We start from the raw sequence: 26,732 nt of genomic DNA, 5'->3' as shown, positions 1-26,732 counted from the left end.
CAAGATCTTATGAAAACAAATGTTGAAAACTATCTTTACATGTAACTGGAAAATAAAAAAAAAAATTTAACTGAAAAAAAAATGTACCTTCAAGTGATTGTGGCCTCCTGAGATGGAGAAGGGAAGGGGATCTTGTGTCAGCTGCTGTGTTAGCTGCACACCCCCTGCAGTCTGGCCTTTCTTGCTGGGTCCTGAGGTGCTGAGCCCCCTCTCAGTGGCTGTCTCTGATCTCACCCTCTGATATGTCCCATTTTAGAGCAGAGCTGGTGCAACTTTATGAGCGCTGCCTCCTGCTGGACATCGAGTTTTCTGATCATCAGAACGTGGACCAGATCCTGTGGAAGAGCGCTTTCTACCAGGTCATCGAGAAGTTCAGGCAGCTGCTTAAGGATCCAAATGCTGAGAACCCTGAGCAGATTCGGAACAGGCTGCTGGAGCTACTGGATGAGGTGAGCCCCTTGCTTTGAGGGGATGCATGCCAGCCTCTTGCTGCCAGGCAGCTCACTGAAGAAGCCACCCAAGTGGAGTTCTTTGCCTAGGCTTGGATGGGAATGATCTCTCACTATGCTTGTTTTTTGTTGTCGTCGTTGAGCTTCTGCTTAAGGTACATTCATTGTGCATATTGAGCATGAACCTGGACTGGCTAGGGACCTCCTCATTTCCTAATTCTTCTCTGCCTACTATTTCTTGGCTTTTAACTCCTTCTTAAAGTGTAGTGCTGCTTCCAGGACACACTGTTCAAGCTACAGCGTGGCCCGGGGGATGATTGAGCTGCTTCTCAGCCTGCCTGGCCTCGCTTTTATTTGATTTTAAACTCTTCACTTGGGTGGGGGTGGAGAGGTGGTTACTTCTCTGCCCTGCTCCTCTTCCCAGCTTCAGAGGGTCCCAGGTGTTTTGGTTTGGGGAGGGTTGTAGGTTTTAATCTCGCCTGGCCTGTTCTCTGGTCCGGAGATAACCTCAAGCCTACTTACTAAACAACTAACCAGCAAAGCTTTCTGTAGTGTGGTTCTTAGCTTCAGCAAGCCTGCTACCCTCCCCAACCTGGGTCTCCTGCCGCTCAGGATTTTTTCCTGGTTCCCCACTCGGGTGGGATAGTCAAATTCTTTCGCCCAATCCACTGGTACCCCTGCACTAACACCCCCCCCCCCCAGCTGTTTAACCCGACTGCACGCTCAGTTCCAGAAGACAGCGGTGCTGCAAATTCCTCAGGCGGGTGTCTGGTGTGTCGGCCCGATTGCAGGGTTAGTTTTTACTTGTGGCCCAGTGTGGCCCTTGAAATCTATCTATAGCTGGAGAAGACTCTCAGCCCGTATTTTTGTGTGTTTTTCTGCTACAGGCGTTCTTTTATTGCTATTTTTGGGGTAATTGTATCAGGAACTCTGTGCATTTAATGTCTTTCCTCCACCATCTTGGCTCTGCCCCCCATTTCCTAATTCTTTACTGCATCTTTTTCATAATGATGAAGCTTACAGGGGGTGGCAGTCTTGGTCTTCCAGCTGACACTCTGGGAATACTGGCAAGAGTAGCCAAATTTTGCATCTCTCACCTTAGTTTCTCTTTTTGGTCTTTTATGGGGAGGGTAGAACTTAAGGAGTTTTCCATCCTGTCACAACTTCTTCACATCTCTTCTCTCCTCAGGGCACTGGCTTCTTTGATAGTTTGCTTCAGAAACTGCAGGTTACATACCAGTTTAAGCTAGAGGACTACATGGACGGTCTGGCCATTCGCAGCAAACCATTAAGGAAAACGGTAAAATGATTCTCCTCTTCCAAGTGAATTCTTTCATTCTCTCATCTAGACTCTGGACAATTTCTGTATTGCCTCAGTTACTTGCCAGTTCGATATCTGACAGGGTGGGTGCTTTTCATGGCTCTCCTTGAGCCAGGGAGGCTTGGGGTAATGATAGGGGAGGGCAAGATCATAACTGCGGAAAGAAAAGAGAGTTTTTGGAATTGTGTAGGTGATATAAAAGAGAAGCATCGTAGGGCAGTGATTAGAGGGCTGGTCCCATAGGAGGGAAGACCTGGCTTTTGTGATCCTGGGCAAGTCACTTAGCTTCTGGAGGGGGCTAGTGGCAGAACCCCAGGCCTACGGTCAGGAAGAAGCTGAGAGTCACTTAACCTTTGTCTACCCTATGGTGATGGTAATAGCTCCTCCTGAGAGGGTTGTGGTCAAGGTCAGAAGAGATGATATTGGTAAAGGGCACATAAGAGGCATGTAATAAAGGCTTCTGTCCTTTCTTCCTCTCCCTTGTCCCAGTGGCATCAGAGGTGCTGTTCTGCATTGCTAGAGGAAGTTTAACAATAAGGTCCTGGCACTTGTGAAATCACAGATCTCATCCCATCCTGTAAAAGTGGGGGAATATCGATAAGAGTGGCTGGCGCTGGCGAAAAGTCTCTTTGTCTGAGCTCATCCAGCCCATTTTCTTAAAATAAGAAGCCATGCCTCATTTCCTTGTTGCTTCTCTATCCTTTTTTCCTTCAGTATTCCTTTTAAAATGAGGTGTTGTTTCCATATAAAGAAAGTGGGCTTAGTGCTCCATGGATTGTCCAGGGTCCTCAGGTGTGTTGTTGAGAACTTTATTTTGCTGCTACTCTTATTATTCACATATTTTCTCTAAATGTTTGCTAACTGTTTACTTGAAGGTAAAGTATGCATTAATCAGTGCCCAGCGGTGCATGATTTGTCAAGGAGACATTTCCAGGTATCGGGAGCAAGCCAATGACACAACAAACTATGGGAAAGCACGAAGGTACTTGTTCTTACTCCTCCTTGTTTTTCTTTCTTTCTTTCTTTCTTTTTTGGTGAGGCATTTGGGGTTAAGTGACTTACTGAGGGTCACACAGCTAGTAAGTGTTAAGTGTCTGAGGTCGGATTTGAACTCAGGTCCTCCTGACTCCAGGGCCGGTGCTCTATCCACTGCACCACCTAGCTGCCCCATTTTTTTTTCTTTTTCTTTTTTTTTTTTTTTGGTGCCTCCTTGTTTTTCAAGTCTAAGCCTGGCATGAGAAATGGGTACAAGCCCGTGCAGTGTCCCACTCGGGTCATTCCACACACTCTATTCCCCCTTCTTTGGCCTTTAGTGCCACAGTGCAAGCTCCTGGCTTGGTCGGGTGGGGAGACAACAGCAATAGACCAGGAAATAGCTATCTTGAGCTGATACGGGTTCTTGTCCTCTTTGCATTTTAGCTGGTACCTGAAGGCTCAGCACATTGCTCCCAAGAATGGCCGACCTTATAATCAGTTGGCATTGTTGGCAGTGTATACGGTAAGCACACCTGTGTATGGGGGCAAGGGGATCCTGAATTGTCACGGGGGTAAAGTTGGAATTTGAGAGTATAAGTTCTGGCTTGGGACATCCATTGGTTTAACATCTGGCCTCAGCAGCACTGACAATGTCCACCTTTCCTTGCCACCTCTCTTCTTGTGCCTCCTCTCCTGAAACTGCTGTGGCTGTCATGTCAGAGGGGGTGTCTGAAGAAACTAGAATGGTGATTTTTCATCCGCTCCATGGTTGTAATGATCCTGAAATTTCCTGCCTGGCCAAGCAGGTTGTGACTAGAGTCATTTAACAATCAGTGTAGTTCACAAATGTACAAACACAGTCTTCTCTTCTCTTCCTCTGTTTGTTTATCTGTACTGATTTATCCTTTCTCTCTGCTTGTCCATGGCTGCCTTTCTTTCTTGCCCACCTTCCTCCTTTTCTTTCTTTGTGTGAGTGTGACCTTCTGTATCTCTCAAAAAGATACCCAACACTCTGAAATAAATGTCTCTTGCTTTCATGTAGCTGTGGTCCTCCCTAGAAAAGTTTCCTATCCTTAACCCACATATACTTATCAAAACAGTTGAGTTTCCTTTCCTTATTTTGTTTTACCTCATGTCATTCATTTTATTTCCTAATCAGTCAAATATTTATTGAGAACATAGTATGTTATTATATGTTTAACATTGTTGTAGGCATTATAATAGATACTGTGGGGGATAGAAAGGCTTTGCTTTTTGTTCTATGCTATCTCACTTGGTGATTTCCTCTGCTCCTGTGGGTTTCAGTTATGGATGATTCCAAGATCTCTGTCTCCAGTCCTAAGTCTCTTTCCAGAACTACAGTCTGCCTCCTGGGCATCCCAAAACAGAACTCATTGTTTTTGCTTCAGAACTCTCCCCTCTGTGCAGCCCCATGGAGGGCTGTGTCATCCTCTTAGGCCCTAGTGCCGTCACCTCTGTGCCATCTTCAGCTCCTCACTTGCACTTATTTTGCTTACAGTAACATAGCCGTTTGTTGCCATGTCTCTTGTGTCCAGGCCTTTCTTTCTGCTCATGTAGCCTTAACCCCAGTTCAGGATCTCATCACCACTGGCCTTCCTGCCTCACTTCTCTCCCCACTCCACTTCATCCTTGACTCAACTGCCAAGGTGACTTTTTTGTTTTTTGCTTTTCTTGAGTTGTTTTATTTTATTTTTCTCTCCTCTCATCTTCTCCCCAAAAACAAGAAAGCAAAGAAAACCCTACTCACAGACATGCAGAGCTGAGCAAAGCACAGTGTCATGCCCCAAGATGTGTGTCTTCTCTGTCTTGAATCTGCCATCTCTCTATCAGAAGGTGGCAGGTTTCATCGCCAGGCCTTTGGTCACTCGGGCATTGTGTTGATCAGAGTTCTGAAAGTCTTTAGAAGCTGGTTTCTTTTTATGTTGTTCTTGTTAGCATATAACTTTTCCCGCTAGTCCTTCTCACTTTTCTGTCTCAGTTCATACAAGTCTTCTCAGGTTTCTCTGAACCCTTTGCCTTCGCCATTTCTTATGGCCCATTGGCATTCTATCACACTCGTCTGTCATAATTTGTTCAGACATTTCCCCAGTTGATGGACACCCCCTCAGTTTTCCAGTTCTTTGCCACCATGGAAAGAGCTGCTCTAAATATTTCTGCAAGTATGGACCCTTTTACTCTTTCTTTCATCACTTCTGATTTGGCTTAATAGTTTGTTCATTTAAGTGGCTTTTCCAGAGTGGTTGTGTCACTTCACAGCCCCATCTACAGTGCATTGTTGTGCCTTTTCCCCCAGAACCTGCCAACATTCTTCGTTTTTCTTTTTTATGTTTTTTCTGCCACGCTGATGAAGTTGGAACTTTAGAGTCCCTTTTCTATGCTTTTGACTCTTTTTAGTAATTTGGAGCATTTTTTCGTATGGCTTATTGGTAGCTTGGATCTCTGCCTGTTTAACCATTGATCAAGTGAGCAATAGCTCTTCTTTTTTACATATGTGTCAGTTCTTTGTTTAGTTTGAAGATGAGTCTTTTAGCAGAGCAACTTGCTGCAAAGATATTTTCTCACTTAACTGTTTCCCAAATAACTTTATCTATAACAGTTTTGTTTATATAAAAATGTTTTAGTTTTATGTAATCAAAGTTGTCTCTTTTATCTTCTCTGAACCTCTCTGTCCCTTGTTTGGCCATGCCAAGGTGGCCTTCATGCCACCTCTATGGTCACTGAGCCCCAGTGGCTCCCTGTTGTATCCAGGAACAAATAGAAATTCCTCTTTTCAGCTTCATAACTTGGCTCCTTCTTCCCTTTTGCCTTCTTAAACTTGATTTTCTCCACCTGTTCTCCCATCCAGCTCTACTAGCCTCCTTGCAGTTCCTCAGTCAGAGTTCCACCTCCCACCTCCAGGCCCTTGTACTGGCTGTCCCCCATATGTGAACACTTGGTCCCCTTCATCTCCACCCCTGAATTGTCCTGGTTTCCTTCAACACTTAGGTCAACTTCCATCTTCCCAGGGCCCCTAGCTGCTAGTGCCTTCCCTTCTCAGATTACCTCTTCTCTATTCTGTGAATATCTTCTGTGTACCTAGTTCTTTACATGTTATCTCCTCACTAGAATATATGCTCCTTGAGGACAGGGATTGTTCTTGCCTTGCTTTGTACCTCTAGCACTTGGCACAGTGCCTGGCCCATAGTAAACATTTAAAATAAATGTTTTTTGACTAAGAGAAATGGCAATATACAGTCCCTGCCCTCAATCAACTTAAAATCTAGTTGGTAATATAAAGCACATATGTGCGTCCCCATTGATATTGTTTAACTAACAGTACGATACAACGCTTGAAGTGCAGAAATGAATTGTAGGGGCTATAGAGTGTTGTGGTTTTAGAACTGGAAAAAACCAACATGGAAGAATTTAGAAAAGTTGAGGTTTGAAGAATGGAGGGGATGGTGGTCAACATAGCTGCAAAGGCCAGGAGGTGGAAATGGGTGGGACTTAGTCAGAAGGCCAAGGAAAGCCTGGGCTTCTTCTGCTCCTCCCCGTCCCCTCCCCCAGTTCATGTGGGATTGTGAATGTGCCCATTTCGGAAGACTAGGAAAGCTGACCAGATTGCCTCAGGCTGAGCTTTGGGAGGGACCTGAGAATATCTGCTTTGTTTTGACAGAGGAGGAAGCTCGATGCTGTGTACTATTACATGCGCAGCTTAGCTGCCAGCAACCCTATCCTTACAGCCAAGGAGAGCCTAATGAGCTTGTTTGAAGAGACTAAACGAAAGGTGAGTGGGGTGTGGACCCCCAAGGAGATCCCCACCAGCATTGGGCCCTGGGAAGGGTGAATTGCTTGGCTGTCAGACTAGGTCAGCCACAATAGCCAGTTCAGAGAATTGGAAGGGGCTAAGCCGGTGGAGCACTGCCGCTTTGCCACTGGGGGATGCCTTACCTTTCTTGCTCCCTCTCTTAGCTGAGTCTTAAGTGTGTGTTTGTGTGTGCATGCAGGCAGAGCAGATGGAGAAAAAGCAGCACGAGGAGATGGAGCTGAGCCCTAACCAATGGAGGAAAGGCAGGAGGTCAACTTTCCGGCACGTGGGTGACGACACCACCCGCCTGGAGATTTGGATCCACCCCTCCCATTCCCGATCTTCCCAGGGCACTGAGTCAGGGAAGGATTCCGAGCAGGAGAATGGCCTTAGCAGCTTAAGCCCCAGCGATGTGAGTACCAGCGGCTGGCCTCTCTGGTCTCTTGTGTACATGCAAATAGTGTGGGCTTGCGGCATTTTCTACACAGCATAGGAGAAATGGGATACTTCAGCCATCCTCTGCCCTTCCCTCTGCTTCAGCTTCCTTTCTTATCATTGCTCCCCTCTCTCACCACTGGGTGGCACTGTTTGACCTCAGAAAGAGGCTAATTCAGGGCCCTTGATTTGGATGCCCCATCTGTGGGAAGAGATATTTTCGATGCTATAGATTAGCTTGATCTGTTGGGAGTTTACATGGTCCCATCTAGAATCTTGTTGCCTTAAGTTTTCTCCTTCATACAACTGAGACTGGAGCAGTTATTTCCTCCCATGTTTTGGAGGCTGGAGATTTGACTGAAATGTCAGTCATAAGGTTGAGTCTGTCACTTCCAAGAAGTAATTGTCAAAACACAAGCGTTCTTTCTTATAGCTCAACTTTTGAACTGACTTTTCCCTTTTTGGTTTGGTAACTTCAATTTTATATTCTTTTTCCTGTTTCCTTCTTGGTCTTCAGTTAGCTAGTTCTCTGTATGATTTTGAAAATAATCATCCCCACTGGGTGAACCTTTAAACTCAGGATTGATTCTGCTACACAGTGCTTTGGTCCGTTTGCTGTCGTTCTTCTTGTTCAGCTTCATGGCCACTAAAACTTTTCATTGGCAGCCTGTTTGAATATATTTTGGTGCTTCTGTGAATTCATTGATATGAGGGCAACTTTTGTCAGTGCATATCATAATGTGACACCTCACCTACATGATTCTAGTCTGGGTTCATCCATAAATTCTCTAAAGAGGAGCTCCCAGTGTGCCATTTGCTGCCACCTTCTCATACACTATACCTTTTGTGAATTTGAGTGTCCCACTTGGGCTTCTGTCCATCTGTGCTGTACCTTTGTTCTAAGGATGGCCCACCCCTGTTTCCTAGTGTACACTCCATTCCTGAAGAAGAAGGGCCTAGGGGAAAGGCATATTCAGAAGTAATGGTGCCCTAATAACAAAGACATTAATAAAACAAATACATATTTTAAGAAGCAAGAAAACAATTTGCATTCTTTCCAGCATGGAAATTCTTTCTGTTTGAGCTAGCTGCTGCTGATGGTGGTGGTTGTTATCATCATCCCATGGACCATAGCATGACAGACCTTTCTGTCCTCCACTATCTCCTGAAATCCGTTCAAGCTCATGCTCATTGCTTCTATAACATGATCTATTTCATCTTCTGTCCTTCCCTTTAACTTTTGCCTTCAGTCTTTCCCAGTACCAGGGTCTTTTCCGATGAGTCCCATCTTCTTATGATGTGGCCAGAGTATTTAAGCTTGAAATTCAGTATTGCGCTTTCCAGTGAATAACCTGAATTAATTTCTTTAAGTATTGACTGATTTGATCTCCTTGCTGTCCAAGGGATTCTCAAAAGTCTTCTCCAGCACCACAATTTGAAAACGTTGATTCTGTAGTGCTCAGGTTCTTTATAGTCCACCCGTCACAGCTCTACAGTTCCACTGGAAGAACCATAGCTTTGACTATACAGACCTTTGTCAGCATGGGGATGTCTCTGCTTTTTAGTCTGCTGTCCAGATTTGCCAGAGCTTTCCTTCCAAGGAGCAAGTGTCTTCTCATTTAATTTCGGCAGTTGCCGTCTGACACTGCTTCCAGCTCTTCTCCCTCTGTTTGCCAGGAAGCAATGGGACCAGTTGCCAAAATCTTAGTAGTTCTTCTTGTTGTTTTTTTAATGTTAAGCTTCAGGCCAGCTTTTATACTCTACTCTTTTTTTTTTTTTGGTGAGGCAATTGGGGTTAAGTGACTTGCCCAGGGTCACATAGCTGGTAAGTGTCAAGTGTCTGAGACTGGATTTGAACTCAGATCCTCCTGACTCCAGGGCAGGTGCTCTATCCACTGCACTACCTAGCTGCCCCACATGCTACTCTTTTACCTCCAGCCAGAGGCTTCTTAGTTCTTCATTTTCTTCCATCAGAATGGTATCGTTCGCATATTTGAGATTGTTAATATTTCTCCTGGCAACCTGGCTTTTGATTCGTGCAGCCTGGCATTTTGCATGCTGTGCTCTGCATAGAAGTTAAGTAAATAAGGTGACAACATACAGCCTTGTCATACTGCTTTTCCAGTCTTAAACCAGTCAGTTGTTCCATGTTCGGTTCTAGCTGTTGCTAACTGGCCTGCATACAGGTTCTTCAGGAAACTAGTGAGATGACCTGGTACTTCCATTTCTTGGAGCATTTACGACTTTTTGTTGTGATCCACACAGTCAATGAAGCAGAAGTAGATGGGTTTTTTCCTGGAACTCCCTTGCTTTCTCCATAATCCAGCAAATGTTAGCAATTTGGTCTCTAGTTCCTCTGCCTCTTCGAAAACCAGCTTGTTCTTATGGTCATTCTCAGTTCACATATTGCTGAAGCTAGCTTACAGAATCTTGAGCATAACTTTACTAGTTTGTGAAATGAGTGCAATTGTTCAGTAATTTGAGCATTCTTTGGCATTGCCCTTCTTTAGGATTGAGATATAAACTGATCTTTTCCAATTCAATGGTCACTGTTTTCCAAATCTGCTTGGCATATTGAGTGCAGCAATTTAATAGTGTTATCTTCTAGGATTTTAAGTAGCTCAGCTGGAATTCTGTCACCTCCACTAGATTTATTGTTCTCAGGGTTTCCTAAGGCCCACTTGACTTAATCCTCCGAGATATCTGGCTTTTGATCAGTAACTATGCCTTTGTGATTATAGGTGATGTAAAGATCACTCTTGCATAGCTCCTTCGTGTATTTTTTCCACTACTTCTTAATCTCTTCTATTTCTGTTAAGTCCCTACCATTTTTGTGTTTTTTCATGCCCATTTTTGCATGAAATGTTCCCTTGATATCTCTAATTTTCTTTTTTTTTTCTTAAAGTGAGGCAATTGGGGTTAAGTGACTTGCCCAGGGTCACACAGCTAGTAAGTGTTAAGTGTCTGAGGCCGGATTTGAACTCAGGTCCTCCTGACTCCAGGGCTGGTGCTCTATCCACTGCGCCACCTAGCTGCCCCCTATCTCTGATTTTCTTGAAGAGACCTCTTGTCTTTCCCATTCTGTTGTTTTATTTATTTGCATTGCTTATTTAGGAAAACCTTCTTCTCTCTCCTTGCTGTTTTCTGGAATTCTGCATTCAGTTATACTTACTTCTAACTTGATGTTGATTTAACCTTTGCCTTTACTAGTTAATTATCTGACTACACACTAACAGCTCAGACACTATTCTCCATCAGTAACCAGTCATTCGCTGTTAAGATACAGTTAATTTTTTTTTTGTGGTGGTGTTTATTACTCGTCATGCCTGGCAGTCTTGCTTTTTCTTTGAAGACAATAGTCATAATGCACATCTAAGGTGTCTGAGTGATATATAGGACTTTATTCTCATTTTATATTTTAAACCTGAATCTTATTTTCCAACATTTATTTTGCCATCTTTCCTGTGTCTGCTTTTGCATTTGAGTATCAAGGTGTAGATTAACTTGGTTTGGAAAATCTTGCCCAATTCTTTGTAGAATGGCTACATTTATCTTCTGCAACAAATGTTAGTGGGATCATAGGCTCATAGATCTAGAGTTGAAAGGGACCTTAAAAATCCTCTAGTCTACTGTCATCATTTTACAGAGCAGTCAGTAAGTAAGCATTGATAGAGCTTTTACCTGTTGATTATCGCCTCTTTATCCCACATAAATCTCGTTTGTACCCAGTCGTTGGCCTGTTTTTTTTTCCCAGAGACCCTTGCCTTCTTTGCCTAGTGCTTGGCCTAGTGCCTAGCTTATAGCAGATCCTTTTTATAAAAATTTTTTTTATTTTAATTTTTTTATAGTAGATTCTTAATAACTGTTTATTTACTAATTGACTGAATAGCTTAAGGTTATACAGGTAGTAAGCTGCAAAGTTGAAATTAGAATTTTGATCCAGTGACTTCAAACATAGTAGTAGTCTTTCTGTTACTCTACACTATCTTGTGGGCACAAATTGCAGTTATCTTGGAACACATGATAAAACCATGTCTACCATCTCCTTTATAGATTCTACTAAAGAAGGAAATAAACCATCATTTCATTTAGCTTTAATTTTCTTGTATCTCCTGGTTTCATGTATTTTTTTTACTTTTAAAGATTTATTGTTGCCTCTGTTTTTACATAACAATCATTGGGTGGGTAGGGTACTCTTCAATCCTTAAGCTCTTCCTTTTTAACAAAGAAACAGTTGAATCAAATCCAATTGATACACCAATCATTTCTGAAAATTTTCTACACCCACGTCTCCATCGGAAGGAGAAAGGTGTGGTTCGTTTTCTTTTTTATATGATCAAGATTCTTATTTACAATTAACCAGGATTTGTTTGCCTTTTAGGTTTTGTTTGCTTATTGTAGTCATTTTGTATATTTTTCTCCTGATTTTGCTTTCTTTACTCTGCATTAGGTCATATAAGTCATTCCTTGCTTATCTGAATTTCTCCCTTTTTTGTTGTTTCTTGCATTGCACTTAGTAGTCATTTATTATTATTTTTTTTTTTTTGGTGAGGCAATTGGGGTTAAGTGACTTGCCCAGGGTCACACAGCTAGTAAGTGTTGAGTGTCTGAGGCCAAATTTGAACTTAGATCCTCCTGACTCCAGGGCTGGTGCTCTATCCACTGCACCACCTAGCTGCCCCAGTAGTCATTTCTATTCCAAGATCATAATTTGTTTTAATCATTCCCTTACTGATGGCTGGCCAATTTGTTTCCACTTGTTTAGTGCTACCCAAAATATTGCTATGTATGGTGTGGTAGGTACACAACTTTTCATTCTGTATTTAACAGACTTAGGAGACATGTCTAGTAGTATTGAGCTTGCTGGGGCAGAAGGTTTGAAAAATTTAGTTACTTTTTTGCACCTTACTTATTTTCTGTAGTGATTGGACCACTTTATAGTTCTACTAATAGTAGAGTCCCTTTCTTCCTATGACTATATGTTTTTTTTACCATCTTTGTCTATCTAATGAGTGTTAGAATATCATCAACTATGAGTGAGATGAGCAGAACCAGGAGAACATTGTACACAGTATCAACAATATTATGTGTTGATCAATTGTGATAGACTTGATTCTTCTCAGCAATACAATGGTCTAAGATAGTTCTAAAAACTCTTGATGGAAAATGCTCTCCCAATCCAGAAAAAAAAAAGAACTGTGGAATCTGGATGCAGATCGAACCGTACTGTTTCTATTTGTTGTTGTGGGTTTTCTTTTTTGAGGTTTTTCCTTTTTGCTCTGATTCTTTTCTTATAACATGACTGATGCAGAAATATGTTTAATGTAATTGTACATATATAACCTATATCAGATGACTTGCTGTCTTGGGGAGGGGGGAAGGAGGGAGAAAAATATGAAACTAGAAATTTTATAAAAACAAATGTTGAAAATTGTCTCTAAATATAACTGGAAAATAATAAAATATTTATATGGGGAAAAAAGAATATCATCAACTAGCTTCATTTGTAGCAAAAAATATCAGTGTTGATAATGGCTCAGTCCTTGCAGTAGTATGTCGCCTGCTGGGTCATTGGAAAAACATTCCACATTTAGAGTACCAACAGTTAAATTAATGTTCCTAGACGAAAAATCGCATGATTCCTCAAATGCTCTATTCCCCTACATTTAAATAAATCATTTATTTAAAACATTTTTTAACATCCATTTAAAAAAAGTTTGCATTTCCTACTCCCTCCCTCCATCTGCCATCCATTCATTTAGAAGGCAAACAATATGATATCAATTATACATGTGAAATCATGCAAAACATATTTTCAGTTTGCCATGTTGCAGAAAATACCAACAACCAAGAATAATAAAGAAAGTGAAAAAAATTATACTTCAATTTGCACTCAAAAGTCATCAGTTCTGTCTCTGCGGATAGAGAGCATTTTCCCTCATATGTTCTTCAGAGCTGTCTTGGATAATTTTATTGGTCGGGGTAGCTTAAGTTTTCCAATATTGCTGTTACTGTCTACAGTGTTCTCCTTTTCCCTCTTACTTCACTTTGCATCAGTTCATATATGTTTTCCTGGGTTTTCTGAAACCATCTCACTTGTCATTTCTTATAGCCCAATAGTATTTCATCACAGTCATATACCACAACTTGTTTGGCCATTCCCCAATTGATGGGCCTCCCCTCAGTTTCCAATTCTTTGACACCACAAAAAGAGCTTTTCTCTCTCTCTCTCTCTCTTTATATACACACCCCCACACCTACATTGTTATAAATATTTTAGTAAAAGTAGGTCCTTTTCCCTTTTCTTTGATCTCTTTGGGATACAGACCTCATAGTGGTATTGCTAGGTCAAAAGATAGGCACAACTTTATTTTGCCCCCTTTCCTACTGCTTCACTGAAGGCCATTTTATATTTATATATTTTTCGTTTTATTAGTTGCTGTGGCCAAAATTTGGATCACCTACTACTGGCCAGTCTACTAGGGCCTCTTCTCCATATTTAGCTAGATCAGGGCAGCTAGGTGGCACAGTGGATAAAGCACCAGCCCTGGATTCAGGAGAACCTGAGTTCAAATTCAGTCTCACTTACTAGCTCTGTGACCCTGGGCTGGTCACTTAACCCTCATTGCCCCATCAACAAAACAAAACATATTTAGCTAGATTGGTCCTTGGATAGCAAGCTGTTTGTTTTGGGGGTCTATTTGAAGCCTTTCCACATGAGAGAACCTTGTTCTACCAAGAGCTTGTTCTCTGCTGGCAACTCTTACATTTATTTGAATAAGAACAGATGAATTATTGTATTATATTAGGTCCATTGTCCATATGGTTTGTTTCTCTCTGACAGTGACACTCAGGGGCATGTTTCAGAAGCACATGCAGTGTAACAACTTGAAAGGCTATTTGCCCTCAACCATGATAGTTGATCTTATTTTTCTATCCATTTATTTAAACTTCTTTTGAAGCTGTTGTTCTTTTTAGCTTGTGCTATGTCTTGGCATATCAAGTTCCTTTTTTTTTTTTTTTTTTTTTTTTTGTGAGGCAGTTGGGGTTAAGTGACTTGCCCAGGGCCACACAGCTAGTAAGTGTCAAGTGTCTGAGGCTGACTTTGAGCTCAGGTCCTCCTGACTCCAGGGCTGGTGCTCTGTCCACTGTGTCACCTAGCTGCCACAGCATATCAAGTTCCACACGTTTAATACCCTCAGTGTTAAGACCTTATTTGTTTAAATGGCATCTTTCAAAGTGTGCCCCCTACTAAGGGGCTTATAGTAATCACCTATTTATGACATAGAGACTGTTTATCTTTCAGTTGTCTTTATCTTGTCAGAGAGGAGGCATCTTTCTAGATACAATTACTCTAATTTTCTTGATTTCTCTGGTTAATATCCAAAAGCAGCTTTTCCTTGGACTGTCAGGAGAGCGTGGCTTTTTGTGGGCTTTGGCAAGATATGTAGCAAAAGCACAGACAAGTTGGGAAACAATAGGAAAACTGCTTCAGGTGTTACCAACAATGATTAGTAAAAAATTGTTTGCCTTGTGGAGTCTTGAATTTTAGTCTAGGGAGGGGTTTGTGTTGGTATTTCTGCCAGTCTGGGGAGGGGAATTGGCAGCCTCCCCTACAAGTGTCCTTTTGACAAGGTAGGCCAGTGGTACCATAGTACCTCCATATGATTTTTAGTCCAGATGGTCTTGGCTGCTTCAGCTCCTCTTCCAGATTCAGTAGAGGTAGTAAAAGGGAAGGGTATTTGTGAGGAAGACAGAGCTGATGTACAGATCACCACTTGGAGCCAGTCGATCACTAAACTAGTGTCAGCGGTCACATTGACATACAAAGAAAGGCAAAAGTGTTGCCTGCTTTCAGAATGATGTGGATTTCTTTACTAACCTGCTTCTCAGATGGCATTTTGGGAAGATGAGTCAGAATAGAGGGTCCAAGTTGTTCTTAGATGCCTGGCTGCTAGTTATTAGCTAGCACTCTTGTACTGACACAGTCATGGTTTTGAGTTATTCCTAGCAAGTCTCCCTGAATCTGGGTTGGCTTTTTACGCCTCCATTGATACACATCGGTGGCTACCAGTTGGATGTCATAAACCAATTTTTGTATCTTGGCTCTACTGTCAGTGACAATTTGTCACTTGATTCTGAGATCAATCAGAGGATTGGGAAAGCTACTTCAACCATGGCTAAGCTTGCCAAGTGTGTCTGGGCAAACAGTAAACTGACAAGACGAACCAAATTTGCTGTCTATAGAGCATGCGTCCTGAGTACCTTACTGTATGGCAGCGAAACATCGACTACGTATACTAGACAAGAGAAGAAGCTTAACAGCTTCCACGTGCGCTGCCTTCGGCGAATCCTTGGCATATCCTGGTCAGATAGGATCACCAACACAGAAGTGCTCCAACGCGCAATTCCCGAGCATCTACACGCTACTGAAACAGCGCTGGCTCGGTCATGTGCACTGCATGCAAGACGGGCGTGTTCCTAAAGACCTACTCTATGGCAAGTTAGCCTGAGGCCAAAGACCTGCTGGACGCCCCCAGCTTCACTACAGAGATGTATGCAAGCGAGACTTAAGGGCTCTGGGAATAGACATCGGCAGCTGGGAGGAGATGGCCAAGGACCGAGCCCGATGGAGTTCAGTACTCAGGAATAGCTTGGGCGCAGCTGAGATGGGCCTTCAGGCTCGGGAGGAAGAAAAATGAATGAGACGCAGGAACCGATGGCAACAGAGCGCAGTTTTCTGATGTCCTTGTTGCAGCAGGAGCTGTGGCTCCTGTATCGGACTGCACAGCCACACTGTGGCCTGTGGCTCTTCAAGGCGCTGATCCATGGTCGTCCGCCACTGGTAGAAGCCTACTACTTTGTATGTAACACTGTGACTAGGAGATATGCTTTTAAATAAGGAAAATGTAACTGTATAGCTAAGATTCTTTGTCTCATGCCCTCTCTATCTTGTGACTCTTGCCATCAATCCAGGATGACAATGCATTCCTGGATGTCCTTTCTAATATTGGGTTATACCTTTTCTACTCATTCTGATTTACTGGTGCCTGAAGGAGAGTTGGAATACTTCTTGTTCCCCATTGCCATTTCCACTCTGCCTCCGTGACCTACTCTGCCATAGCCACACCCAATGATGGTTAGACTCTTGATCTTGCTATCATCCAGAGGTAATCCTTTCATGATCAGAAACTTTGAAATTCCTTTGTATGACCATAGTCTCCTATTCTCTTTCTCCTTATACCTTACTTCTAAATATATTCTTTGTCTTTACCATTACCATTTACCCTTCCACCCTGAAACCTAATACTTTGCTAGACCGTTACCTTTGCTCTGGCTACCTACCCTCTGTTTCCTTTCATTCCAGCCCCTTAGGGAAGCTAGTTCACCTCTTTCTTCTTCCCTCAGATCCCGCTTCCTACTGCGTCTCATGCCTTTACAAACCCTGACTCTTGATAGCTCCCACTGTCTGTTTTTTACATTCTTGTTCACATACTGCTTAACAGAGTTGGGTGAAATCATGCAACTTTGCTTACTAGACCCACTGTAAATTTATTTTATCTGATCTCATTTGTGCCCTCATTGCAGAAAGGCAATCTGTTCCAAGTTTCATCCCCTTGAATTGTTTCTCTATCACAGTCACCACAACAGATACTCCAAATTTTTCTCTCTTTAAACTTCCCGTGGCATTCCCTGGCCTTACACTCTCACTTCAGGACCTGTTTTTAATACTTTACCAAGAAAATTAAGGCCATTCACCATGAGTCTACTCTTCTTTGCTCTTTATTTTGCTAGGCCCTCTTTCTTATCTCACAACCTCTTGATATAATTTTCCACTATTTTCCTTTTTACTCTGGGAACTGATGAAGAGATGGCCTCTTTCCTTGACAAGACCAACCTTTTTATATATACCCTTGATCTATCCTCTCCTGTCTTCTCCAGTAGCTTGCCCCCCTCCCTCCATTATTGTTTTCTTATCTTAATCTCTCCCTACCTATTGAATCCTTCCCTATAGCCTACAAACAAGTTGAAGTCTTCCCCTATCCTTAAAAAATTGTGGTTAGGGGGCAGCTAGGTGGTATAGTGGATAAAGCACCTGCCCTGGATTCAGGAGTACCTGAGTTCAAATCGGGCCTCAGAAACTTGACACTTACTAGCTGTGTGACCCTAGGCAAGTCACTTAACCCCCATTGCCCCTCAAAAAAAAAAAATCGTGGTTAGATCCTACCATCCCTGCTAGATATCATTATCTCTCTCCTTCCTTTCTTAGCCAAATTTTTGAAAAAGCTTTCTACATTCAGTGACTTTACTTTTCTTACGTGTTCCTCAATCCTTTAAAATTTGGCTTCCAAACTCAACACTTAACCAGAATTGCTCTCTCCAAAGTGCCAACCATTCCTTTTTTTAAAAAAAAATCATAAAATTATTTTATTATTTTCTAGTTACACATAAAGATAGTTTTCAACATTTGTTTTTATACGATTCTGAGCTCCAAATTTTTTTTTCCTCCCTCTCTTCCCTCTCCCCTCCCCAAGACAGAAAGCAATCTGATATAGGTTTTATATTTTCAATCACATTACACATTTCCACATTAGTTGTGTTGTGAAAGAAGAATCAGAACAAAAGGGAAAAACCTCAAAAAAGAAAAAAAAGTAGAAATAGTATGCTTCAATCTGCACTCAGATTCCACAGTTCTTTTTTTTTTTTTTTTTTTTGGTGAGGCAATTGGGGTTAAATGACTTGCCCAGGGTCACACAGCTAGTAAGTGTTAAATGTCTGAGTCTGAATTTGAACTCAGGTCCTCCTGAACCCAGGGCCGGTGCTCTATCCACTGTGCCACCTAGCTGCCCCTTCCACAGTTCTTTTTTCTGGATATGGAGAACATTTTCTATCATGAGTCCTTTGGAATTGTCTTGGATCATTGTATTGCTGAGAAGAGCTAAGTCTGTCACAGTTGATCATCACACAATATTGCTGTTACTGTGTACAATGTTCTGGTTCTGCTCTCTTCATTCAGCATCAGTCATCTCTTTTTTTAAAAAAACATTTTTATTAGCGTCTCTTGTTTCCACAGTGCTTACATGTTCCAGTATGTTCCTCCTACACTGCCATCTCTCTGCCTAGAGAGACATCTTTTAAAACTGTGAGAAAGGGGGCAGCTAGGTGGTGCAGTGGATAAAGCACTGGCCCTGAATTCAGGACCTGAGTTCAAATCCAGCCTCAGACACTTGACACTTACTAGCTGTGTGACCCTGGGCAAGTCACTTAATCCTCATTGCCCTGCCAAAAAAAGAAAAAAAACTGAAAAAGAGGAAAAAGAATAACACAGTGTAGCAAAACTAACCAGTGAATCAAAAATATTTCCATTTCTTTGCTCCTATGCTACTCTATGCTACTCCTGTGCTACTCTAAATATTTCAGTGTCTCCAGAGCCTGGCTTGTTGTCATTTCCTTGGGGAACTGTGCCCAGAAGTGAGAATTCTAGATCGGTGGGCATTGACATTTTAGGCACTTTCTTTGAATAATCCATAGTTTCCAGAGTAGAAATTGACAAGAATTGCTGGGAAAACTGGGAAACATTCTGGCAGAAATTCGATGTACACCACAGATTCTTTTTGTTTTGTTTTTGCAGGGCAATGCAGGTTAAGTGACTTGCCCAAGGTCACACAGCTAGTAAGTGTCAAGTGTCTGAGGCTGGATTTGAACTCAGATCCTTCTCAATCCAGAGCTGGTACTCTTATCCACTGCGCCACCTAGCTGCCCCTACACCACAGATTTTTTTTTTTTTAGTGAGGCAATTGGGGTTAAGTGACTTGCTCAGGGTCACACAGCTAGTAAGTGTTAAGTGTCTGAGGCTGGATTTGAACTCAGGTCCTCCTGACTCCAGGGCTGGTGCTCTATCCACTGCGCCACCTAGCTGCTCCTACACCACAGATTCTTAACCTTTTTTGTGCCACAGTCCCCTTTAGTAGTCAGGCGAAGTCTATAGACCCTTTCTCAAAGTGTTCTTAAATGCATAGAATGAAACACACAGAATTACAAAAGAAAACTGTTAATGAAATACAATTATCAAAAGATTTTTAAAAAAACTTTGATGCTGGATTAAGAACCTCTGGTTTAGACTACTTTATCACGCTATTTGTCACAACAAACTCACCATGGATTTATACTCTGAGTATTTAAAATCTTACAATTAAAAAAATGAGAAGAGAACAAGATAGGATACTTTTCATATTTATAACTAGGGAGTGAATTCTTAACCAAAAAAGGAATAGAGGTGATTACAAAACATAAAATAGAAGAATTTGATTAGATGAAATCAAAATGTTTTTACATAAATATAATTAATGCAACTAGAATGAGAAGGGAAGTGGTTGTATGAGAAGGGCCTGATATCCAAGATCTAGAGGCATCTATCAGAAGACCAAAACCATTCCTCCATAGATAAGTCATCAAAGGATATGAACAAACAGTTCTCAAAAGAATGTTCCAACTCATTAATAAGAGAAATGCAAATCAAAACAATTACCTTACATCCAACAAATTGGGCTTAGGGAAAGACAGGCACACTTTTAATGCCTTGTTAATAGAGCTATGAATGGTCCAAGCATTTCAGAAAGCATTTTGAAATGATACCAGTGATCTCTTCTTTGCTAAACTTGGCCTTTTCTCCGTTCATCTTCTTTGACCTCAGTTACATTTGCTGTTGTTGCCCATTTTCTTCTCTCCTGGGTTCATGGCATTTCTGGTTCTGATCCTACTTACCTGACTATTCTTACTGAATTGTTGTGCCTTGTGATTTTCCATTTCTTTTCTACCCCCTGTGGTTGTGCCCTTGGGCCCTTTCCTGGACCCTCTTCTCTTTTTACTCTCAATACTCTTATACTTGGTGATCAGATCGGCTCCTGTGAATTCAGTTATAATCTCTATAGAATACACCAAGTCTCTATATCTGGTCCTAGTCTTTCTTGAGCTCTTGTTCTATTTAGCAAGATGCTTATTTGAAATTTGGAACTGAATGTACTTTTTTCTTTTCTTTCTTTTCTTTTTTATTGGGTGAGGCAATTGGGGTTAAGTGACTTGCCCAGGGTCACACAGCTAGTAAGTGTCAAGTGTCTGAGGCTGGATTTAAACTCAGGTCCTCCTGACTCTAGGGCTGGTGCTCTATCCACTGCACCACCTAGCTGCCCCGGAACTGAAGGTACTCTTAAGTATTTCCAACTCAGTATGTCCCAAAAACAGAACTCTTTATTCTTCTACCCCTAAATCCACCCCCTTCCAAACTTCCATATTCTTGTCAAGGACACCAGCATCCTTCCAGTCACTTAGCTTCTCTCTTACCCCAGGAATGCTAATCTTTTTTTCCTTATCTACACAAAAGTCCCCCTTTCTGTACTCATACAGCACTACTTTGGTTCATGCCTGCATCCTCCTTACTCTGTCTCTGCCTCAAGTCTCTCTCTACTCTGGTCGATCTTCCAAATATCCCCTCTTGCCATGGGAAAACAAAACAAATGAGAAACCTTGTCACAAATATTAAAATAATCAAGCAGCAAATTCTTACATTGGCCACATCCCAAAATGTATTGGTCATTATGGATCTTGAACCCATCATTTTCCTATCAGAAGCCTGATAGCATGTGGAACTGTAGAATTGGGGTTGATCATTATTTTGGTCAGAGTTCTTAAGTCTCTCAGGGTTGTTTTTCTCTGTACTGTTGATACGGTACCAGAATTGTTCGTCTGGTTCTACTCACTTCCTTCTGTTTCAGTTCAAAATGATTTTCCTAAAGAACAGGTCTGAGCTTCTCAGTAAACTCCAGTGACCCCCTATTTCCTCTCAGATCTCACATGAACTCTTGCCTGGTGTTTGAAGTTCCTTGCAGTTTAACCCTCCCCTCTGAGTACTCTTGGGTGCTGCCACACTGCTTGGTGTGGCACTTCTGGTGCTTGGCCTTGGCACCGACTGGCCTCCATCCCGGGAGTGTGCTCTCTCCTTACCTTGGCCTCTCAGAGTTCCTCCTTTTCTTCAAAACTCAGCTTAGGAAACCATTTTTTGCTCCACCTCAGCTGTTATTTACACTCCTTCCCCAAACAATTTTGTATTCTGTGCGCGCGTGTGTGTGCGCGCGCGCGTGTGCGTGGGCACGTGAGCACACACTCGAAGGGCCTAGAGCACCACTGGGCCCGGAGTCAGGAAGACTCATCTTTGTGAGTTCAAATCTGACCTCAGGCACTTTGCTGCTCTGTGACTTTGGTGAGTCACTGAACCTGAGTTTGCTTCAGTCACTCCATCTGTAAAATGGGGATAATCACTGTGGTTGAGACCAGGGGAGATCATCATTGTAAAAGTGCAGGAGCTCAGTCCATGGCTCCTTTCCCAAAGTCAGTGGCTGCACATGTTTTCTTAGCATATCTCTTCTGTCATTGTGCTCCAGCCTCAACCTTCTCCTCATAAACCAGACTTCCCTGTTTCTCTTGAGTGCATCCTACCCTCTAAGTGTCTTAGATTCATAGCTGTCAAATCTTTCTTCTTCCCCATATCCCATCAGTTGGCAGCCTCCCTACACAACCTCTTTTGCCTGTGTTCAGAAGGACCAGCACCTCTGGCATGAGGGCGTGCCGAGCCTTTTTAGGGCTGCTCATCCACCCTTGCTGTCCACCTCTCACCCACCTCTCACCTGGGGTTCTAATAAACTGTAGCCGGTACAGCAGCAACATTCTGGTAAACCTTCTTGCCAGATGGGCTAAGCCAGGTTGAGGGCAATCAGTGGGCCTCAGATCTTTCCATGAGTCGGGGATGTCTGCCCCAAGCACGTGCCGGCTTCCCCTGGTCAAATGGGCAGACGAGAACACTTTGTTTCAGTGGCCATGGAGGCGGCTGAAGCAGGTGCCAGGAAGTACTTAGAGCTTGGTCAGACATCAGAGACATCAAGGCCGTTCACTGCATCCCAGGCCGTTACCAGCCCTGACTTCTGTCTTGTCACTGGGCCCAAATGGCTCTGGAAAAGAGAGTTGGGCTGATGACTTTGTGCAGCTCTGCCTCACTTAAATCCACTTCACCCAAGTCGGATCATCAGGGTCCTGCTGTCCAGAGGATCAAACCTGGTCAGCCCTCAGCAGGTGAGACTCTAGCTTACCTGTCTGTAATTTCTTATTTCATACAAACGGTTCCAGCCAAACTGGGCTGCCAGCTGATTTTCCAAATGTCACGTGACCTTTCCTGCCTCATTCATTCACATGAAACAACTCTTCCCTGGCCCAGAAATGCCCACTCTCATCTTTGTCTCTCATAATTCTTACTCCTTCAGTGCCTAACAAAGATGCCTCCTCCAAGGTAAAGCCTCCTCTGACCCTGCCTCTCCACCCCAGTTGTTCCCTCACTTGAATTTTCCATGTCCCAAGCTTAGCGTTATAGGTCTTGAGCTGCAAGGTTCATTTAATTGACAGTTTATTTGTGGAGAAAACTGAGTTCCAGGGAGGTTAAGTGATTGGCCCAAATCCTTTTTGTATTTATTTTGTGTTTCCCCCTTAGCATCGTAGCTCCTTTGGCATTGTTTTGTTTGTGTCTTTGTCTCCAACACTTGTCATGGAACCTTGCACCTAAGAGGCATTTAATGTCAGCGTGGGGGTTGTCAGCATGGTGTCCTACCCCTGTGACCCACTGCAGGTCCTGGTGGCTGTCAGGTGGCCTTCCCAGACTGCAGTGAGCACTCTCGTCCTTTGAACTTGCCAGATCTCTGGGCTAGCACGTGGCCTTACTTCCTCTCTGCATCCGTGTCCACGGAATTCTGCTTTCAGTTTCACAGTCTTGCTCACCATTTTCTTGCTGTGTGGGGAGGGTTTGGCAAGGTCTAAAGTTTAGAGAACTTGCTCAGAGCTGGCACTTAATATGACCTTTGAAAAAAGTATATGGATCAGGAAGTTTTGTGGTACTTCACAAGAATACCGATTGCTCCCTGTTCACTTCTGCATAGGAACTCTCCCTGGTTCACCAACTGCTGGGGGTCCCCCTGCTGGTCTCCTTTAGTATTAATATTTATCCTATGATGATATATTTTTGTGCCTGGAAAGAAGAAATTGTTTAAATGTCATGTTCCATTGTTGCCAGCGTTTAATGTCATATTCCATGGTTGCTTTGTTAGGTCAATTAAAACTCGTACCATCATTTCTATTTCTATTTATCTTGGTGAGATTTTACTTTTTTTTTTTGGTCTGTGACCATTTGGGAACTGCTAGGAGAGATGACCCATTGATTCTTTTCCTGCCATTGAAGTTGTCTTCAGCTGACAATGTTTGAGAATCATTATACTAGACATTACCTTGCTCGTTCAAGAGCCAAACTTGCCTGGATATCATGCTTCTTTATGCTTGGTTTACTAGAAGAAGGTAGTGAGAGCTGGGGGAAGCAAGTAAAGCATAGTCTTATTATTAGAAGTATGTAAGGGCTAGTTACCGAGGAAAATCTGGGGAAATCCCCTGCTTAGGATTGCACAAACCAGAATCTGATTAGAAAAGTGCTGTTAGAACTGTTTGTTCAATGCAGTTATCACGGCCTTCCTGTTTATCATTATACCAGCTAGGGTGATGCCTTGGTCCTTGTTCTCAAGACACCAAAGAATGAAGTTTCCAGGTCAGAAGGATAGCTTAGGCATGCAGGGGTCTGGCCATTGTTCAGAAGGACCTAACTCTTGAAAGGTGCATGAGGTGACATTCTGAATACGAGTCAATCTGAGCAGTTTGTGGGCGTTTCAAGAAAATAATTTGATCTTTTTCCTGGGAGAAAGAAATGGCTGTGTGTGATGGCATTTTAGATGGGATCCTAGGGATAAAGTTAGAGTAGTTTGTGGAACGGTTTTAATCTGTAAATTCCTACGTCTTTTATGTCCTCAGAAGACCAAATCTAGGAACAAGGTGACTGGGTTTCAATCGGCAGCATTCTTTTGGGCACTGGTATCTTCTCTAACTTGTATCAAGTTTCTCCAGGTCTCTAGGACTTCTATAAAGCTTTCACGAGTCCCTGAGTCTCCTTGTTTAGATTTTCTGGTCTCTGTAGGACAAATGTGCTGCAGTCAGTAAGTGAGTGGCACTTTAAGATGACTACAATAGGTGAAAGCAGTCTCTGTTATTGAGAAATGTTTCACGTTTCTGAGTAGCTTAAGGTAATGCTGATGCACCTGCCATCATCTTAGGGGGAAGCATGTTATTGACATTCTGGTAAGGTGTCAGTCACTAGCTAGCTAGTCACTGGCTAGGAGAGAGGTAGTCACATACCCTGGCACCCGTGGAACTGATTCCTTGTTTCCCTGCTCCCTTGAGAGGGGAATTTGAGGGAGCCTAGTCTTGTTTTGTGTTGCTGGGAATTAAGACCCATGCACGGAGGCAGCCAACCCCTACCCAGGCCCCCACACACATCCTGTTGCAGCAAAGCTTGGGGAAAAGTGAGAAGTTACACTGCCCCAGCGTGTGAACTGGGAACCTACTGGTTGGACTCTAGCTGAGCCTGAATGCCACAGAAACCAGTTGGCTGAGGAGCGGGCCTCCCTCTCTCTCACGGAATGGTCCTTCTCTCTTCCTGCTTACTTGTTCTTTACCTTAAAGAGGTGGCAGAGAGAGAGAGAGAGAGAGAAAAAGAGCGAGAGAGCGAGAGCAAGCAGCTCATTGTGAGATTTGCAGCTCAGCGTAACTGCCATCATTTTCACACATGGCACCTTTCCCTCCCTGGGGAGTTTTACCTTGGGATTGTCGTGTAATCAGAGAAAATGGAGTGCCATAGCCAGGTTTTTCTTGGCCTGGTGCCTCCATCCTTCTGCAAGGCTATACTTGCCACATGCTTAGGGCAGGGATCTGCCTTTAGTGTCTGGGACCCCTTGCACACACAGAGCATCTGGAGAAGCCTCTGGCCCCCTTCTCAGAATCATGTTTTTAAATGCATAAGAAATACATTGCTCACAAGGACACCGACTGCAGACTAAGAACCCCTGGCTTAGATTGAGAGCTGAGAGAGACCCTAGAAACTGGGTAGCCTGACCCATTCATCCTTCAGGGGAGAGACATGAGGCCCAGGGGAAGGCAGTGACTCTGCCAAGATGGCACAGGCGGGAAAACCTGGAGAGCCTTCTCAGGGCTGATCCTGTGTCTGATGAAGGTGGGCCCGTGGCCAGCAAGCAAGGCTTTGGTAAGCGGAGCTAAGAGCAGGCTGCCTGCAGGGCGCTTGCATGAATCAAACCTGTCTGAGGTTTCTTCTCTTACCACACTCCTCAGGGGGCATGCATGCTCTTTTGAGCTGCCCTGTAGTGCTTTGAAATGCCGCTTGCTTGGCTCGTGCATTTGAGCTGCTATTATTCCGCCTTTTGTGGCAGGTGCTGGCACCCAAAGGCAATGCATGATGAGTGTGTGTTGCAGGGCCGACACAAGCCCTGGGGGGCTTCTCTCACTCCAATGAGCCACCATGTGTCCAAGCCTAGCTATGGCCCTTGGACGCTCTTCCTTGGGCTAGCAGGCTGGCCTTTATGGGGTGGGAGTGTGGACAGCAGCAAGGAGAGCTTAGAGTTGTCGCTGTCATACTTTTCCAGGTGGAGAACTTCTGGTTGGCAACCTTCGAGATGCTCCACTGGCTGCTCTAAGCCTCCTTTCCTCTGTAGAGTTGGCACTGATTTCATTTGTTCCACTGATGCCCTTGTCCCGCCGCTGTTCATCTGATTGCTTTATGAATTAACCTGTGCTGGTTGTTTTTAGCAGAGTAGGTACTATGTGTCAAGCTGTGTGCTAGGCACCGGGGATACAGAGACAATAAAACAACCCCTGCCTTCCAAGAGCTGATACCCTATATGAAGGGAAGTCACATGTGCCCAGGTGAGGCTACAAATGTAGACAAAGTAAATACAGAATCACTTGGATGGAAAGAAGACTGGCTCTAAGAACCAGGAGGGCCAGGAAAAAAAGCCTCTTGCATGAGATGGTGCCAGCCCTGGCCCTGCAGGGAATTGTGGGATCTGAAGAGGTGGGACTCTATTGCAAGAATGGGCAGTAGCTTGTTACTGCCAGGGGTCAAAGGCTCTAGGTGGATGTCATGCACAGGTAATAAACAGAGTATTGGGGGCCTGGCTGCAGAGTCAGGGAGACAGCAGTGGGTGACCAGCCTGGCTGAAGGGCTCTAAAGCTTGGTGAGCAGGAGAGCTCAGTGCATTGTACATGGGAAAGTGGGGCACTTTCCAGTGACACATTGAGCTGGAGGTTGTGTCCTGGCTCATCCCCTTGGGGCCTCTGAAAGGGCTCATGAAGCAGTTGGCCATAAGACTGTGCTTCAAAAGCTTTCCCCAGGGGCAACTAGGTGGTGCAGTGCAGCTAGGTGGCACAGTGGATAGAGCACTGGCCCTGAAGTCAGGAGGACCTGAATTCAAATCCGGCCTCAGACACTTAACACTTACTAGCTGTGTGACCCTAGGCTAGTCACTTAACCCCAATTGCCTCACCCCCCCCCCAAAAAAAGTCTCCCCCCCCCCCTTTAAGAGGAGGTTCCTGATAGGCTCCTGTCTCCATAAGCCTTGAGGACGTGGTCTGGTTTAAATGACTCATGAAAGAAGGTCAAGCCCAGGTGTGGGTTTTCTTTTTCTCTCCTCTTTTTGGGGGGTTTATTGATACTGTGTGAGAAAGATGCTAGACAGCTCTTTCTGTGGGGCAGGAGCAGGCCTTCAGGAGGGCTGCTGCCCATGGCCAGTGTTTTTCTTTGTCTGCCTTTCTG

The 26,732-nt window shown here is 43.5% G+C and overlaps 1 protein-coding gene across 1 annotated transcript in view; it reads left to right on the top strand.

The window, feature by feature from the left end:
* Positions 1-26,732, top strand: part of SMG6 (SMG6 nonsense mediated mRNA decay factor) — a 179,535-nt gene that overhangs the window by 5,953 nt on the left and 146,850 nt on the right. Inside the window, exons 3-8 of the mRNA XM_044003043.1 lie at positions 257-449; positions 1,639-1,749; positions 2,646-2,752; positions 3,190-3,268; positions 6,422-6,532; positions 6,753-6,965. Of these exons, the coding sequence (XP_043858978.1) occupies positions 257-449; positions 1,639-1,749; positions 2,646-2,752; positions 3,190-3,268; positions 6,422-6,532; positions 6,753-6,965 (814 nt within the window). The remainder of the gene's footprint in view (positions 1-256; positions 450-1,638; positions 1,750-2,645; positions 2,753-3,189; positions 3,269-6,421; positions 6,533-6,752; positions 6,966-26,732) is intronic.

This window comes from Dromiciops gliroides, chromosome 4 (genome assembly GCF_019393635.1).
Source record: "Dromiciops gliroides isolate mDroGli1 chromosome 4, mDroGli1.pri, whole genome shotgun sequence".
Lineage (NCBI taxonomy): Eukaryota > Metazoa > Chordata > Mammalia > Microbiotheria > Microbiotheriidae > Dromiciops > Dromiciops gliroides.
Note: the sequence above shows the minus strand (reverse complement) of the source record. Positions and strands in the feature narration are given on the sequence as shown.